Raw genomic sequence first — 16,902 nt, 5'->3', positions numbered from 1 at the left:
GGCTCCGCTGCCGCCGTGCTGGGTGCAGTCATTCCCACATCACATGGTGGGAATGGGCTCCAAAGCAAACCCCTGGGACGTGAGGATGCTGCAGGAGGGATGGGAGGTCCCGATACTTCCACAAGTCCCTTCTTGTTTGCTGGGAAAGGGACTGAAGCGCCGTGTGTTGTGCTCCTGGCAGCTCCCGCGAGGCTCGTGCTGGGACGGACGTGTGAGTTCACACCAGGCTGTTCTCTCTGGCACAAAGAGCTGGTGTTTGGTGTTGTCTTAAGGGGTGGTTTATCTTTGCTTGGCTTGGGTGGGTTTTCTTTTTTTTTTTTTTTTTTTTTGGAAGATGAAAGCGTTGGCTTGGCAAGCACAGGCGGTGAAGGAAGAGGAGGAGGAGATAAGAGAGAGGCAACGGGGTCAGGAATCACCGGGATACGCAGCACGGCTGGCGTCAGACTTGGAGAATGCTCGGGCCAGGCTTCTGAGGGGAAGAACTCAACAGCAGCCAGTTCTCCCCCACCCATCCCCTCCAGCATGGAAGAGACCTGGATCACTGGGAGATGAGCTACAAGGTTATCTGAGTCTGTTCCTTGCCACCAGCAGCTTCCAAAGCCATCCCAGCCTTGTAGGGGGCTGCCGAGGACCTGGGTGGGGCTGTGCTGGTGTTGCCAGTTTTGAAGGTGTGCCTGAAGATCTGTCTGTACGAGCACGGAGAAAGGAGGGAATTCTCGAGGTAGTGGGATCATCTTCCACTGGGGGGGGAAGCGTGTTGAGCAAGGGCCAGCGTTGTGTTGTGTCATAGCCATGCGGGAGATCTTGAAGGTGGAGAATTCACGGGGCAAAATCAAGTTCCTAAATCAGATTGTTTGCTAAAATTTGGCAGTTTCGGCCACTTTGGGCCTTTTCTCAGTTTCTTTTGAAGGCCATTGCTGACTGCAGTGTGTTGGTGTCACCAGGCACTCCCTGAGCAGCTCCCTCAGGGCTGGGGTGTCCCCGGGGTTTGGAGGGGCCTTTTCTGCATCTGCTTCCATGGATTTGAGTTACTAGGGTTTTGTGACTGATGAAAGCAACATTTTCAGTACATTCATTGTGTGGGACAAGTGGTGTGGCACAAGAGCACTGTGGCTCTGGGACATGAGTTCCTACCTAGAAAGTGTTTAAATTTGCTCATATCCAAGCAAAGCTGGCTGTTTTTAGAAGAAACCTCCGAAAACACTTCCATGGTTGTAGGAGAGCCGGAGGAACTGGACTTTGGGGAATGAAAAAGCAAATTAAAAGCCATAAGCAACGAGTGCCTGGAGTTGATCTTGGCTCTGGCATGGGGAGGGGATGATGAGTGATTGATTGGAAGCTCTTTCCTTTCTTCCCAATTTTCAATTTGTGGCCAGGGGCAGGGTGGGAGATGGTCTTGCACCATGGTCTTGAGAGGCTTTTTATGGATTTTCCAGTGTAAACAAGGTTGTGGGGTGGTAGTCACGGCGGAGTTGACCAGTCTTGTGTCATGGTGGCTCCTGTTCCTTGTGCTTCCCATGGACGTGCCATGATGGGATGGACCCTGCAGCTCCAGGGAGGGCTGGGAAGCATGGGATGGGCAGGGATTGCTCCCTTTGCTGGCAGCAGGTCCGTGGCTGCACCTGGAAGGACCTGGCTCCATCTCCAGCCCTGATGGTGCTTGGTACCTGCCAGCCCTCCTGGGTCTTATCAGCCCAAATTCTTGGCATTCTGGGATTTTCCAGTACTGAGGCTCCTGGAGGGGTCCTCTCCCACCTACGCTGGGCTTGTTGGAGAGACATTCCCTTGGCCAGCAGCAGATCCTGCTTCCCGCCCTGGGGCTGCGCACTTTGGGGTGTTCCCGTGGTTTTTATTGCATTTCTTTGCTCCAGGACGTGGGTTTGGTATTTTTCCCAGGATTGCTTTTCCCTGGCAGCCCTGTCCAGCATGGCTGGGTGCCCGTGGTGTGTCTTTGACTGATAGCTCAGTGTCCGGACAGAGGTGTGTCCATCCCGTAATCCCATCAGGATGAGCTTGGAACGATGGGTGGAGCTGGGAGCGCTGGCGAGGACGGGGCTCTGCCTGTGCCAGGAGGTTTTAGGTGGCTCCCCTGGGCTTGCAGTTGGATTTCTGGGATAAGTTGCAGCAGACAGTTTGCAGAAGTTATTTTTAACCTTTTCCATGCCGGGAAATGCTGCAGCTGGGATGCTGAATGCTGTGTGTTCGAGTGCTGCAGGAAAAGTGACCTTTGGGTTTTGTTTTTAGTACGTTTTAATAGGTGATTTTTTAGTAGATGTGACACTGCCACCAGCCCCAGACCTGCTGGTGGGACTTGAGGGAGCAGCTGGAGCTGGGCCAGGGCAGGGTTAGGATGGATTTTAGGAAAAGGTGGTTCCTCCAGAGGGTGCTGGGCACTGCCCAGGCTCCCCAGGGAATGGGCACGGCCCCGAGGCTGCCAGAGCTCCAGGAGCGTTTGGACAGCGCTGCCAGGGATGCCCAGGGTGGGATTGGTGGGGGGTCTGTGCAGGGACAGGGGTTGGATTGACCTTCCTTGGGGTCCCTTCCAACTCAGGATATTCCATGACTTCTATAAGAGGAGATCCAGGAGCACTGATTCAAGACCCTGGAGATGCTCCCTGCTGTCTCCTCTCTACCCCTTGAGAAGCAGCCAGGCTCTCCGCAGTGTGCTCAGCCCGCACATCCCATCCCCAACCCCTTATCCTTACCCCCAGCTCATGCCAAGTTAAATCCGGGAGCAGCCCCGTCCATCCCAGGAAGCTGTGAGGATGCACCCATGGAAATGTGCTCACTGGGGCCTCCCTAGAGCTTTCTCCAACTCCCAGCAAAGCCTGCTTAGGATTTTGGCCAGAATAATGCAACCACCGTGGGGCCCTGATGCAGGCAGCCGCTCTCTGTTGGGACGGGGGGAGCAGGCAGCAGGTCCCCCTGGCTCGCAGGCTTGGATTTGACCCTGCAGCATTCCCTTTTCCTAATGGGAGCGGGAAAACCGCTGTGAGAAGCAGGTGTGGGTGCCTTTGAGAGGCTGCAGGACGAGCTGCTGGCACTGTCAGGGTGAGCCCTGGTCACCCACTGGTTTCCTTCCCACCCCCTCCTCTCCGCCGTTCATTTCGGATGCTGTTTGTGGCTTTGGGTAAACACGTGGGGCCGGGTTTTTCCCTGGGCTATATTTAACCCCAGGCTAAATTTAAAGCGCTTTCAGAGGAGTTTGCAGACCATTGTCTCAGTGGTTTCTAAACAAATCTTGCCCCTTCCACCCTTTGTTTCCCCCCCCCCCGCCGCTCCCATTATCCCTTTTATCCTCGCACAGCCTGAATTTGGGGGTTTGCTGGTTATCTCTGCGCTCAGGAACGTCTTGGGTCCGTCCCCAGCTCCAAAAGAGGGCTCCCATCCCGAATCCAGCCGTGGGGGGCCTGGATCCCCATCCTTTAAAGTGTGTGTGTGCATCCCTAGATCCAGGAGGGACGGACAGATCCAGGATGCTCCTGCCAGGAGAGGAAATCCCTTCCCATTATCCCTCCTTTGTGTGTAGATTCTTGCTGCCTTTTGAGGCCTCAGGGCTGGATGCAGAGGGGGGTTTTTCCAGCTGTTTCTCCACACAGCCCACGTCTGTCAGAGACCTTTAGCACGAAGCTTCCCATCTCCATACATAAATAAAGGAAGGGGGAGCATCCCTGCGAGTTCCAGGCTTGAGGATATGTCAGTGAGAGCTGTCAGGGCTGTAGCTGCCATGATTCATGTAAAATTCATGCCATGCTGGACCAGCAGGCAGGTGTTTCAAAACATATCTGTGGCTTACACTCGGTCTTCTCCTACTTTGTGCAGGGGGGAGTTTTGGGATGCCACAGTGGTTTGATTTTATTTATTTATTTTTTTTCCCAGCAGGATCGTGTGAAAGAATTGCCAGAATTGGTGAAAACTTTGCCACTTGAGCTCTTTCTGTGCTGGTGATGCCGTTGTGGAGGTTTGTTTTTTGCCTCTGTGAAGGCGGGGGGGGGAATTGTCCTCCCAGCCAGGGAAGAAAAAACCCTATAAAAGCTCACGAAGTGTCTGTGGGGTCTCTAGAGGGGAGGCACCGTGTGTTTGGGGTGTTTCCATGCCACCTGGAAAACCTGCAATCCCAAATGGCATTAATGGGAAACACCACGGCGGGGCTTGGAGCTGGGTGAATGGTGCCGGCCGAGGGGAGCATCCATCCTTCCTCCCTTCCTTGCTTCCTGCTGGAGCTTGCCGCTGGTTTTTCCTTTGTCTTGCCCCCTGGCAGCAGCTCCAGGTCTCCTGTCTTACCTGTCCCAGCCCTGATAAGCTCAGCCTTGACTCAAAGCCCGGTTGCCCTGTGTTTGTTCCCTGCCAAACCCTCTCCCTTTGGATTGCTCCCGGCAGGAGGCTCTCCTGTAAGGGGAAATGTTTGCACACAAGTTCTCCCTTCCCTTTTCTGGCTGGAGCCTGGTGCATCCCTTCCAGCCAGCCGCATTCCCGGCATACCAGCCCCGGGGATGGCTTGGGAAGCATTTCAAGCAGGCTGGAGTATCTCCTGCTCAGGCTCTCCCCAGCACATTTCCTCTTGCTGCATTCCAGAAAAGGGCACCAAATCCTTCAGGACTTGCTGTTCCCCCTCACAGTGCCCGAGGAGGCATCAGCTCTGTATTCACACCTCAGGAATTTGGGTCTGGCTGTTATTTTCTGCTTGATTTCATTTTCCAGCTGAGGGAGGAAAAGAAAAAAGATTGCATGGGAGAGGCAGAAAGTAAGAACAGCGTGAGGAGTGGATGAAAATCCCTTTGTAAAACAAGGGATTCGGACGTAACTTCTAATTAAAACTTGGATGTTTAAGACCTGTTGGTGTTTTGCAGCCAGGCTGGAGTTTTGTGGCAGGTCTGAGGGAGCAGGAGGCAGGGGATGGATCCAGAATTTCCAGCATGATCCCGGGTACGCCCGACAGCGTTCCTGCTCCCTGGTGCAAACCTGGCGTAGCAACTCAGGGCTCAGGCTGTGCTCCAGCTGTGCCTTCAGCCTTCCCTGCTTGTCCTGGCCCATCTGGCCACTGTCCCAGCTGCAGAGGACACGGGTGACGTCAGGGCAGCTCTTGCCCACGCTTGCATCAGCCGCAACGTTGGTGGTCGGAGTGTCCTGTGGGAACGGGCTCCTTTCCCTCTCGGCTCCGGCGCACTGATGCAGCTGCTCTTCCACAGGGGTTCTGGAAGTGTTTTTGCAAGTGCTGCTGGAAAAAAAAGGAGGAAAAACCCCTTTATTTTTATCCTATTCAGTGCAGGAAGGGATGTTGCTCTGCCTGGTTGGCTGGGTGTGGAGAGAGATGCGGGGAGCAAGCGGGAGGAGCCAGGCCCCATCCCAGGAGATCCCAGTGCTGCAGCTGGGAGACAGGGATGACCCATTTGAACATGGAAAAAAGCCTAGTCCCGTGGGTCTTCCATGCTTCCACAGCAGCCCAGTGCTCAGTGGTTTCATAATTGTGTGACAGCAACGAGCAAATGCTTGGGAAACGGGGAGAAGGAGCAATTTATGATCCTGGGAGCAGCGTATTCCCAAAAAAACTCTGTAAGGCCAGAGGGCTGCTTCGTATGGGGGTGTGCCCAGCATCATGCAAGACCAGGCTGTCCTTGCCCTCCAAGGATTGGTGGTTCCTGGGAGCATCCAGGTTTAAGGAGAACAGGAGGACGCTCTCCTGTATCAGCACCACGGGATCAGCGTGCGGGTGGCATGGGGGAACCCGGAGCCTTTCTAACACCCTGGCCTTTGTCCCCCAGGCTGGTTCCCCGAGGTGACACTGGGGTCCCCATGGCCATGTAGTGCCTGCCTGGAGCGGAGATGGCAGCGCAGAGGATCCGGGCGGCCAACTCGGGAGGGCTCCCGCGGTGCAAGTCCGAGGGGACGCTCATCGACCTGGGCGAGGGCTTTGCTGAAACCGCGCTCTGCGACGTCAAAGGTGCGTGGGGCTGATCCTTCTCCTCATTTCAGGCCCGTCCTCCCCTCCTGGGACGGCTCGGTGACCCCAACAAGGCGGCGACAAAGGTGTTCCCTCTCCCCAGTGCTGGGATCCTGCAGGTTGCTCCACTAATCCTTTTTTTCTTCCCCAACTTTTATTGCCCTTTTTTTTTCCCCCTGCTGTGTTTTCCTTACCCAGCATAAAAGCCGTGGTCAGGTGGGAGGGGAATTGCTGCTCCCCTGGCAGGAGAGCATCCCAAGGAAAAACTCCAGGTGGAAGCTGGAGCGCGCCGAGGGCCTCGAAACAAACAAAACACGCGCAAACGCGATTGTTTTTGCAGGTGGAGCACCTGAACATCAAACACTTGCTGCGAAGTGGATGGGTTTTAATGCAGAAATAGGAATGACTCCTCTTCTCCAAGGCGTTTCAGCACATCCCTGTTAACCCTCCGCATGCCCAGCTGGAGGGACACAGGAGCAGCCACTTGCCTGTCTGATCTGACACCAAAAATGCTCCGTCCTGCAGGATGACCGAGTTAGCAGTGGCTTCCAACCTGCCAGGCTGCCCAAATAATTCCAATTTGGAGGTTCTGTGTAGTTTTCCACTGGATAAATGTCCTCACGCCTTTGCCTGCTGGCGGACGAGTCGTTTGGGATGTGTACAAAACTCTTCTCCTCTGAACATTTGATCCCCAGGCTATATTTAAAGGCTTCTCTTTGCTCAGCTGTATCTTTCCTCGCCTTGTTATTTCCATGGTGAGAAGTAGTGGCTGCAGGGATGTGCAGTCTGAGCTCCCATCCCTTTGTCTCTGGGATTTTAAGGGCTTCCTGTGTTTTCTAAACTCCCTTTTCCTCCCAGAGAGCTCTCGAGCCCGTTGAAGCAGGTGCTGTCCCAGTTCCCTTGCAGCTCCCTGTTGGTGAAAATCCAGCTTTCCTTGTTTTCTTCAGTCTGCCGAGGGAGACAGCACACAATTAACCATTGATGGAACGTCAGCTGCAGCTCGGCTCTGGTGCTTTTTACAGAAACACATCCTGAAAATGAGAGCAAAGCCAATAAATAGGGTGACAGTGTAGGCTAAACCCTGCCTGGATGTAAACTGGGGTCCCCTGGCAAAACAACTTTCTGCTGGCACTGCTGCAAGGGAAGTTGGAGATGCTGCCAGGACCACGGCAGCACTGTGGGAGGGAGGTGCTGGGATTCTGTGGGGGTTCAAACTGGGTGACCTTTAGAAACACAGAATGGTTTGATTTGGGAGGGACCTGAAAGCAGGGACACGTTCCACTATCCCAGGTTGCTCCAAGCCCCATCCAACCTGGCCTGGAACACTTCCAGGGATCCAGGGGCAGCCACAGCTTCTCTGGCCATGCCCACCTGGGCAGGAGAGGGGTTACAGCAGAGCAAGAGGGCTTGTCACCTGTAGGAAGAGTTATCTTGGGTTTGGATGAACCCTTTAAGGAAGAAAGGTGTGAATGTAGCAGAAATAGTGGAGATTTCTTGAAAACCTTCTTCCTTGAGAGGTTGCCCAGGGAATTAGTGGACCTGGAAGTTTCCAGAAAACACAGAGATGTGGCACTTGGGGACATGGCTTAGTGGTGGACGTGTCAGTACTGGGTTAATGGTTGAACTCGATGATGTCAGAGGGCTTTTCCAGCTTTAGTGATTCAGTGATTCCAAAACTTACCTTCATCACTTAGAACAGTGTGGAATGGTGACCAGGAATAAATGATTGCAAATCTGTGGTGGCTCTGCTGTGCGTCTCTCACAGTGCTGTCTCCTCCTTGCCTCTGCAGTGCCTTCTCCCAGTGCCTTGCTGGTGAACAATCCCACGTCCTTCGGGAACGCGAAGGAAGTGGTAGCAATCAAGGATTACTGTCCCACGAATTTCACCACCTTGAAGTTCTCCAAGGGGGACCACCTGTACGTGCTGGACACGTCGGGAGGGGAGTGGTGGTACGCCCACAACACCACGGAGATGGGATACATCCCGTCCTCCTACGTGCAGCCCGTCAACTACCGCAACTCCTCCCTCACGGACAGCGGCATGATCGACAATCTGCTGGAGAGCCCCGACGAGGGCGTCAAGGAGCTGGACCTGCTCGGGGAGTGGGCTGATGTGAAGAGGAACTCTGCCAAATCCTACCAGAACAACCCCTTCCTGAACGGAGTGCAGACCAACCCGTTCCTGAATGGGAACTTGCAAGCAGCGCCCGGCTCGGATAAAGAATCCGACTCCAGCGTCGCCGTGGATTTGTTGCTCTTCGACACGGGGGCTCCCACGTCGGCTCTTCCCAGCTCGGCCGCCAACAGCAGCCTGGGGAACCTTTTTGATGAGTTTCCCTCCATGAACAGGCTGGATGTGGAACAGCCCGTGAGAAGGGACAACCCCTTCTTCCGAAGTAAGCGCTCCTACAGCTTGTCCGAGCTGTCCGTCCTCCAGGCCAAGTCGGACGCGCCGGCATCGTCGGGTTTCTTCAGCAGTTTGAAGTCTCCCACCCCTGAGCAGTTCCAGAGCCGGGAGGATTTTAGGACAGCGTGGCTGAACCACAGGAAGCTGGCTCGGTCTTGCCACGACTTGGATTTGCTTGGCCAAAATCCTGGCTGGGGTCAGACGCAGCCGGTGGAGACCAACATTGTGTGCAAGCTGGACAGCTCCGGTGGGGCCGTCCAGCTGCCGGACACCAACATCAGCATCCATGTGCCCGAGGGCCACGTGTGCCCCGGGGAGACGCAGCAGATCTCCATGAAGGCCATGCTGGACCCGCCGCTGGAGCTGAACAGCGACAAGTGCAGCACCATCAGCCCTGTCCTGCAGATCAAACTCAGCAACATGGAGGTGAAGACCTTCATCATCCTGGAGATGAAGGTGTCGGCGGAGGTCAAGAACGACATCATGAGCAAGAGCCTGGTGGGGCTGCAGTGCCTGCGCAGTGACATGAAGGAGGGGCCCTACACGCCGATGCAGCTGAGCTATTCCTACAGGGACACCATCCAGGTGCAGCTGGAGAACCTGGAGCCCTGCATGTACATCGCGGCCGTGGCGCAGGGCCAGAACATCCTCTACCCCTACACCGTGTGGGATTACATCAGCAAGAAGATCACGGTGGGCGTCTACGGCCCCAAGCACATCCACCCTTCCTTCAAGACCGTGGTGGCCATGTTCGGCCACGAGTGCGCGCCCAAGACCCTGCTGGTCAACGAGGTCACCAGGCAGTCCCACAGCCCGGCTCCCGTCGCCCTCCAGCTCTGGGGGAAGCACCAGTTTGCCCTGTCCCGGCCCCAGGACCTCAAGCTCTGCATGTTCTCCAACATGACCAACTACGAGGTGAAGGCCAGCGAGCAAGCCAAGATCGTCCGGGGCTTCCAGATGAAGCTGGGCAAGGTCAGCCGCCTCATCTTCCCGATCGCGTCTCACGACCCCAACGAGCTCTCGGACTTCACGCTGAGGATACAAGTCAAGGATGACCAGGATGCCATTCTGACCCAGTTCTGCGTCCAGACGCCGCAGCCGCCTCCGAAAAGTGCCATCAAACCGACGGGGCAGAGGCGGTTCCTCAAGAAGAACGAGGTGGGGAAGATCATCCTCTCCCCTCTGGCTGCCACCACCAAGTATCCGGTTTTTCAGGACCGGCCGGTGCTGAGCCTGAAGTACGGGAAGCTGCTGAAGACGGTGGTGAGGCAGAGCAAGAACCACTATTTGCTGGAGTACAAGAAGGGAGATGTCATAGCCCTCCTCAGTGAGGAAAAGATCAGGTTGAAAGGCCAGCTGTGGACCAAGGAGTGGTACATTGGCTACTATCAGGGGAAAATCGGCCTCGTGCACACCAAAAACGTGCTGGTGGTCGGGAAGGTCAAACCCAGCTACTTCTCCGGGCCGGATCTCACCACCAGCCTGCTGCTGGAGCAGATCCTGAGGCCCTGCAAGTTCCTGACCTACATCTACGCCTCAGTGAGGACTCTGCTGATGGAGAACCTCAGCAGCTGGCGCTCCTTCGCCGACGCCCTGGGCTACCTGAACTTGCCGCTCACGTTTTTCTGCCGGGCGGAGCTGGACAGTGAGCCCGAGCGAGTGGCCTCCGTCCTGGAGAAGCTGAAGGAAGACTGTAACAGCATGGAGAACAAGGAGAGGAAATCCTTCCAGAAGGAGCTGATGACGGTGAGTCTGAGGCCTGGTGAAAGGGGGGCTCCGTTCCTGGCTCTGCAGAGGGATCAGGCTGAACGGGAGTTGCAGGTTTCTGAATTTGGTCTGTAGAGAGAGAAGTCCATCTTTCAGGTCTTTTGAACACTGCTGGGCGCTGCCAGGTGGGAGTCCAGCCCTGGGGTCGGTGGGCTCTTGCTTTAGGGAGATCAGGGCAGTAATGAGGGAGGCGCTGAGGCACTCGGAATTCCGCAGTCACACAATGGTTTGGGTTGAAAGAAACCTCAAAGCTCATCCCGTCCCACCCCGTGCCACGGGCAGGCACACCTTCCACTAGCCCAGGCTGCTCCAAGCCCCGTCCAGCCTGGCCTGGAACACTGCCAGGGATGGGGATTCTTTTTTTTCTGAGTGGCAGCTAAACCAAGGACACCTCTGAGCTGGGACGTTTTATACATTGCAAATGGAAATGGGTGGCTTGCTCCTTGTCCTGAAAGGAATTTGGGAGAGCGCTGCCTGCTGGTACTTCTAGGATGCCATTAGCAAGTCAATCCCGTACGAAACATCATCTCCGTGATCGTTTCTAGCATTTCACAGGAAGCGAGCCAAAGAAAACACAGGGCAAAAGGTCTGGAAGAGATTTGCAGCTCTCTCCTGTTCCCTGCCCTCCCGCAGGAGCAGGATAACTGAGTTAGGGGGAACAGCGTGGTTTAAAATGGCAATTGGATTAAGGAATAGCTTGGCAAAATGAAATTATGGCAAAGGGGACTGGAGCTGAACAAAGGAGTTCAGTTCCCACACTCCTTTTAGGGAGAAGGGGAAATGTAAGGACTGAGTAGAAGGTGTCAGGAAGGGTATTGAATCCGTTGTTATTTATGGAAGTGTTGTCCGAAGAGTTCCCTGTGCCCAGGCGCCACTTTGGGGCCTGGGGGGCCATGGTTTAGCTTTGCCTTTCAGCTTTCAGGTCGTGCCGCCAACGCTGCTTCTGTCGCAGGGTTCTCCTGGCCATCAGTGACCCCTTTCCTCATCCAGGAGTGGAAAATCCGCCCTTTGCCCCCCGAGGGAGGGTTTGCCCCTTCAGTCATCAGGCCCAGTGAACCGTTGGGATGAAATCCATGCTGCTCTTGCTGCATCTTTCCGGGAGCTTTGCGCTGTTTGCTTTCCCTGTTTGCCAACCCCGTAGGTGTTGCTTTTATCTATTCCCATTGTTTTCAGGGATCCCAGGCGGTCTGTAGGTCATGGAGAACCCTCAGTGGGGAGACAAAGGGAAAGATAAGGCTCAAGGAGCTGCAGGAAAACATCCTGCTCCCCTGTGGCTGCCTGGAGAGCAGAGTCCCAGGGCAGGTTTTATTCTCCTTGTCTCTCTAATCCTGCTCTCTGGGAGGCTGAGCCCGTGGATAAAGGATGAGCTCCCTTCTTGGTGGAACACGATGCCGCTTCCAAACCCCTCGCTGCCGTCAAATCCTCCTTAGCCTATGGAGAAATTAGATTGAGCCTGTTGAAAGAAGGAAATAATGATGTTTCAGGGCATGGCAATGGAGCAGTAATGGGTTTTATTGTGTTTAAATCTGATTTTATTTGTAACAAATGGACTGGCTTTCTGGCGAGGGGAACCAGGTGCACTAAGCTCCAGTGTGGCCATTTCATCTGAAAATTGGTTGTATCCCCTCAGAAGCGCTGGGAAGGGAGAAGCAGAAGCAGGTTTATCAGAGTTCAGCGTCGAGCACACAAAATGCCAGTGGCAGAGTCGTGCACCAGCAGCCAAGCAAGGCAAAGCCTGGCCATGATGACTGGTTAATCAGTAACCTGCCTCTAATTACTATTTTTCTAATCAGGCACTAGCATTGGAGTGTGACGGTAACTCGGGGGGGGGATGTGGCTCAGGAATTACTCAGCACAGCAGAGAGGGAGGGAAAGCTCTCCCTCCCTCCTCTCTGCCCATCGGAGGCAGGCAGCACATGGATAAAAAAGTAAAAAAACTGGGTGTGGATTCGAGCAGATTTCGTTGCCCCTGGTGCCTGGCCCGTGGGGATAGACGTGCCCTGAGACACAGCATTTCTCCCTCTCTGGCTGTTAGAGACACTCTGGTTTGTCATCCCTCCAACACACACTGCTGTTGGGAAAAGCACGGCTCTGCTGGGAATGCTCCTGGCACGGCAGCAGGGAGCCGTGCAAAGGAAACTCTGAGCTTGTTCTTCTCCAGGCTGCTTGTAAAGGTCACACACGAGATGAGGTTGGGAGGGTGGTTTTTTTTTTTTCCCCTCCCATTGTTTTGTTTGCTCTGACTCCCGGTATCCAGGTATCCATGTGCTGCCTGTCTCCTGCCAAGAGTTTTTCCTTGTCCCTGGTGTGTGCAGGCCTCAAAGAGCTGCTGGGGGGGCTGCAGGTCAGGGTGTTCATGGCTTTCGGTTGGGAGAGACCTTAAAGCCCATCCCATTCCACCCCTGCCACGGGCAGGGACACCTCCCACTGTCCCAGGCTGCTCCAAGCCCCAATGTCCAGCCTGGCCTGGGACATTTCCAGGGATCCAGGGGCAGCCCCAGCTTCTCTGGGCACCCTGTGCCAGGGCCTCCCCACCCTCAGCATGCTGAGATCCAACTAGGCGTCATGTCCAAGGAAATTACCCCATGGAGCCAGTATGAGGCAAAAAAAAAAAAAAAAAAATCAGTATTTAAGGCTGACAGTGTGTATTTTAAATGTGTGAGATGATTTTGGAGGTGGCAACAGACAAAAAACGAGTGGAAGAGACGTTTGATGCCTAAACAAGGGTTGTTTTGGGGAACACTTGTACAGAGGCAACTTTTTTGGGTCAAAACCTGACCTATATCCCAAAGAGGAGGATGAGACAGGAGCCTGTGCACGAGGATCCTCTCACCCCGTGGGTCTCACGGTCTCCTTGGGCCTTTATCCCATGTTTATATGTTTGAGGAAGTCCCAGGTGGGAGCTGTTTTCCTCCACTAGCTGCTTTCCTTCGTTAGGAAATGGGATTCTGCATTTCAAAGCTGGGATGTAAATTCAGCCTCCCCTGGATGCCTTTTAAGTGGAGGTGTTTCTGCTTTGAACCGGGATTTGAATATCAAACACCCTCTCTGCTCTTTGCTGGGCTGGCGGAGCCGGTTCCCAGCTGCTGCCAGGGGAGTAAATAATAAATAATAAATATTTTGGAGGGCTCTGGCAAAGCACAGCCCAGGTCACACCTGGGTGCCGAGGGATGGAGATGCAGTGGGTGCACCCAGCTATCCCGGGAGGCTTGTCCAGGGCGAGGGAGGAGGATGGAAAAAATTGGGCCATAATGCCACTGGAGGATTAAGTCTGCCGAGCTAATCCCAGTGTGTCGCCGTTCCCAGTAATATTCCCCCTCTGGCTGCCACCTCGGTGTCTGGGATGTCTCGCACCCCTTCCCCACGTGGCTCTGGTGCTGTCCCTGTCTCCTGTCACCTCTGCCCGTGTGCTTGGAGCTGCCAGGGCACAGCCCGTGGTGCCGTGGCCAGCAGTAGGTTTGGGAGCTAACACGCGGCGCTCCAGGCCGATCCGTCTCTCCCGGACTCCTTGTTTTGGATGATTTTGCAGCTCTTGCTGAGGTGGCCTCCCGGCTGCTTTCCTTTGCTGCTGTTTTGTTGTTCACCTGGAGCAGCAGGAGGAGCAGGAGAATCCATCTCCTGCAGCTCCATCCCTCTTAACCCTGCAGCGCTCCTGGCTCCGGGAGGCCTCTTCTGCTGCCTCTGACCTCGGGCGGGAGGTGAGAGCAGTTCCTTCAGCCTGCTTTCCTAAATGCCAGGTTCTGCCCGGGATTGGGATCCAGCTGCCTGGAAAGGTGGGTTTGGGGATGTTCAGTCTGCCCCCTTCCTTAGGACCCTCCAGATCCTTCCCCTGCAGAGAGGGCGGTGGATCCGTGCGGCTCTAGCAGAGGAGGCGGTTCTGGCACAGGTGTGTGACATCTAAATGCTTCCTCATGTCTTCTGCACCACCAAATGAGGGCTCTTTCCCATGGATTTTCCTTGCTTGTTTAACGAGGGGGTTTATGGCCGCCCTGGCTCCCACAGGAAGCCGGTGTCAGCACTTCGGAGGAGCAGCCACGTGCTGGGCTGCAGCTGTGATTAGAACCCAGCTCAGCTCTAAGCTGGGAGCAGATAAGGGGGAAAATCCACGGTGCTTTTGCTTTGCAAATCGCTGGAGTGGTTTCAGATGTTCCCATCTTCCCTCCCCCAAGTGAGACCTCCACTGGGCGGATTTAACCCTTCTTTGCCCCACAGCCAGACCTGGATTTGCCTGGCCCCCTGTGTTGGGAGAGGGTGTCAGGGCCCACGGAGGCAGAAAGGTGGATTCTGGCCACATTTCTTGGAGAACCATCCCCGTGCTGCTGTGAAGGAGCTGGTGGGGTCTGTTTGCTTGATTTCCATGTTTAGTAACATCAAACCCCTTCCTGAGGCTCAGGGTAGGATTTGCCCAAGGACTGGGGTTGATGCTGCTGGGACTCTTGTGATCCAGAGGCTCTGGCAGAGGCTGGGGGAGCCCTGGGGAGTGGGGTGACGATCCTGGCAGTCAGATCCCATCCTCTGAGACTGAACACTGCCATTAAACCCTTCCTTTCCTGGGCTGCTCTGGGGGTTTTCCCTTACTGCAGCTTCATCCCACCGTGAGGGGATTTTAATGGGATTTGACACTTCAAGGCAGGAGCTAACCCTACTCCATCCTTTTTTTCCTGGATAAGTCATTCCTACCTAGAAAACCCGGACTGATGCAGTTGCTCTTTCCACTTCAAAACCATTTGTGGAAAATCTTGGCTTTCAGGACAATAAATGATGCAGGAGGAGGAGAGGAGGAAGAACATCCCGAGCTGAGCAATGCTTGTACTGTCGGAGTCTTCACCTGGGTCTCACCCCAGCCCATCCCCTCACAGGGCTGATGTCCAGGTGCCATCCCAAAATGTCCTGGTTGTGCCTTGCCCACTGCTCTGCAGGATAGTGCAGCTCTGGGATGGAGTCTGGATTAGTTCTCTTGATTAAAAGCATCTGTTGTCCTCAGCCCCCGGGATGCTTTAAACTGCTTAAGGTGGGGCCTGGACATCCCGGGAGGGGTTGCCTGGAGAATGAGGCTGCCTTGGCCAGCCCGGCTGCAAAGCCCATCCCCGAGGGGTCGAGTGCTTTGTCCAATTAATGGGATTACTCTCCTGCCCAGGCCTGCTGGCCTGATTTCCCCAGCTGTCGCTAGCAAGGAGGCAGGAGGAGTTTTGGGATGCTCCTGGAGGGAATTCCCCTGCCACGCGCCCCCGGCCTTGACTCTCTGCTCGCTTTCCCCCCCTGTCCTCCAGGCCCTGCTGAAGATGGACTGCCAGGGGCTGGTGGTGCGGCTGATCCAGGACTTTGTGCTGCTGACCACGGCCGTGGAGGTGGCCCAGCGCTGGCGGGAGCTGGCCGAGAAGCTGGCCAAGGTGTCCAAGCAGCAGATGGACGCCTACGAGGCCCCGCACCGCGACAAGACGGGCACGGTGGACAGCGAGGTGAGAGTGAGCCTCCACGGGCCCTCCGTGGAGATCTGGGCCTCCACAGGCCCTCCGTGGAGATCTGGGTCTCCCTGGGGCCCTGTGGGTTGCAGATCTTGGAATTCTTTTGGCTGGAAAAGACCTTCAAGGTGTTGGAGCTCACCCAGCGCTGCCAAGCCCCACCAATGTGGGCCCAGCGCTCTTAAAGCTTTCCAACCAAATGATTCCACGTTTCTCTGGAGATTCCTCCAGAGCACACTCTTCTTGGAGGACCAGAGGGATCTGGGGGGTGTTCTCCTGGGAAGGTGCTTGCTCTGGGCTGCTGGCTGAGCTCTGATCCCCTCCCACCTGTCCCCCCTCTGCCCCAGGCCATGTGGAAGCCGGCGTACGACTTCCTGCTCACGTGGAGCAGCCAGATGGGGGACAGCTACCGGGACGTCATCCAGGAGCTGCACACGGGGCTGGACAAGATGAAGAACCCCATCACCAAGCGCTGGAAGCACCTCACGGGCACCCTGATCCTCGTCAACTCCTTGGACATGCTGCGGGCAGCTGCCTTCAGCCCCCAGGACCACGAGGATTTTGCCATCTAGCCCGCGTTTGTCCACTTCTCCCTGGCTGGGAAGTTTGTCCTGTGCTTTTTCCCCCCTCTCCTCTTTCTTGAGCTGACTTTAAAGAGAAGAAGTGGAGGTTGCTCTGCGTGGGTTGGAAGAGGCCAAAGTTTGCAAGTTCTCCACCAGGACTGGAAGGCAGCGGGAGACATCCCACCTCGATGGGAATTCATCGGGAAGGGGACGGCTTTTCATCCAGTTAAACTCTTTCTTACTAAAGAAACCCCAGACTTTCGAGAGGGTAGGAAGAAGGGGTGGGGAGGGGGTCCCAAAAGAGATCACGTGTTTTTTTAGGCATTTACAAATAAAAGTCTAATTTTTGTAACGAGCAGTAAAAGTTGTAACAGCTTTGGGGGAGGGGTGGATGAAGCTGTGGCTGGTTTTAGGTCATAGAAACTGCTTTTAAATGATGGGGTTTGAGACAAATATGGGTCCTGTAAACACATATTTTAAGAGGAAGCACAGGAAATGCCCTTTCCCCCTACCATGGGCAGGATCTTGGCTACCAGATGTGACTGAAGCACCGTAAGAACTTGGGGTGTCCCCAAATTTGGGGTGTGCTCAGCCCAAGCAGCACCTTGCACCAAAAAGTACTTTTTTTTTAAATTGTTTTATTTTATTCACAGGCCCTGTGAGCCTTTGGGTTGTTTTTGGGGTTGTTTTCGTGTCTCTGCAGACGTGGATTTTCTTGTTTGTGGGCAGGGAGATGCTTGTTGCCTGTTCCTGTTTCTTTAA

At 55.0% G+C, this 16,902-nt stretch overlaps 1 protein-coding gene across 3 annotated transcripts; it reads left to right on the top strand.

Moving 5' to 3' along the window:
* The first annotated feature begins 353 nt into the window (after positions 1-353).
* On the top strand, positions 354-16,492 carry LOC121673143 (SH3 domain-binding protein 4-like). 3 transcript variants are annotated; one of them, XM_042046213.1, is made up of 6 exons: positions 354-560; positions 3,883-3,961; positions 5,763-5,941; positions 7,732-10,094; positions 15,386-15,574; positions 15,925-16,492. In XM_042046213.1, exons 3-6 carry the CDS (start codon positions 5,824-5,826, stop codon positions 16,147-16,149), a joined length of 2,895 nt encoding a protein of 964 aa, XP_041902147.1. In that variant the 5' UTR covers positions 354-560; positions 3,883-3,961; positions 5,763-5,823; the 3' UTR covers positions 16,150-16,492. The 3 variants fall into 3 exon arrangements, with proteins under 3 accessions (XP_041902147.1, XP_041902145.1, XP_041902146.1); XM_042046211.1 differs by having other exon boundaries at positions 354-721; XM_042046212.1 differs by having other exon boundaries at positions 354-721; positions 3,880-3,961.
* The last annotated feature ends 410 nt before the right edge of the window (positions 16,493-16,902 follow it).

Source organism: Corvus kubaryi, unplaced genomic scaffold, assembly GCF_017639235.1.
Source record: "Corvus kubaryi isolate FWS band 111438036 unplaced genomic scaffold, C.kubaryi_AGA036_p1.0 65244, whole genome shotgun sequence".
Lineage (NCBI taxonomy): Eukaryota > Metazoa > Chordata > Aves > Passeriformes > Corvidae > Corvus > Corvus kubaryi.
The sequence above is the reverse complement of the archived record's forward strand: the minus strand, read 5'-3'. Positions and strand labels throughout refer to the sequence as shown.

Excerpts from the sequence above, each read along its gene's own strand:
- LOC121673143 (XM_042046213.1), top strand. The coding sequence starts at position 5,824 with ATGGCAGCGCAGAGGATCCGGGCGGCCAACTCGGGAGGGCTCCCGCGG. Across the intron at positions 10,095-15,385 it reads TCCAGAAGGAGCTGATGACG|GCCCTGCTGAAGATGGACTG; the intron begins GTGAGTCTGAGG and ends CCTGTCCTCCAG. Across the intron at positions 15,575-15,924 it reads CGGGCACGGTGGACAGCGAG|GCCATGTGGAAGCCGGCGTA; the intron begins GTGAGAGTGAGC and ends CCTCTGCCCCAG.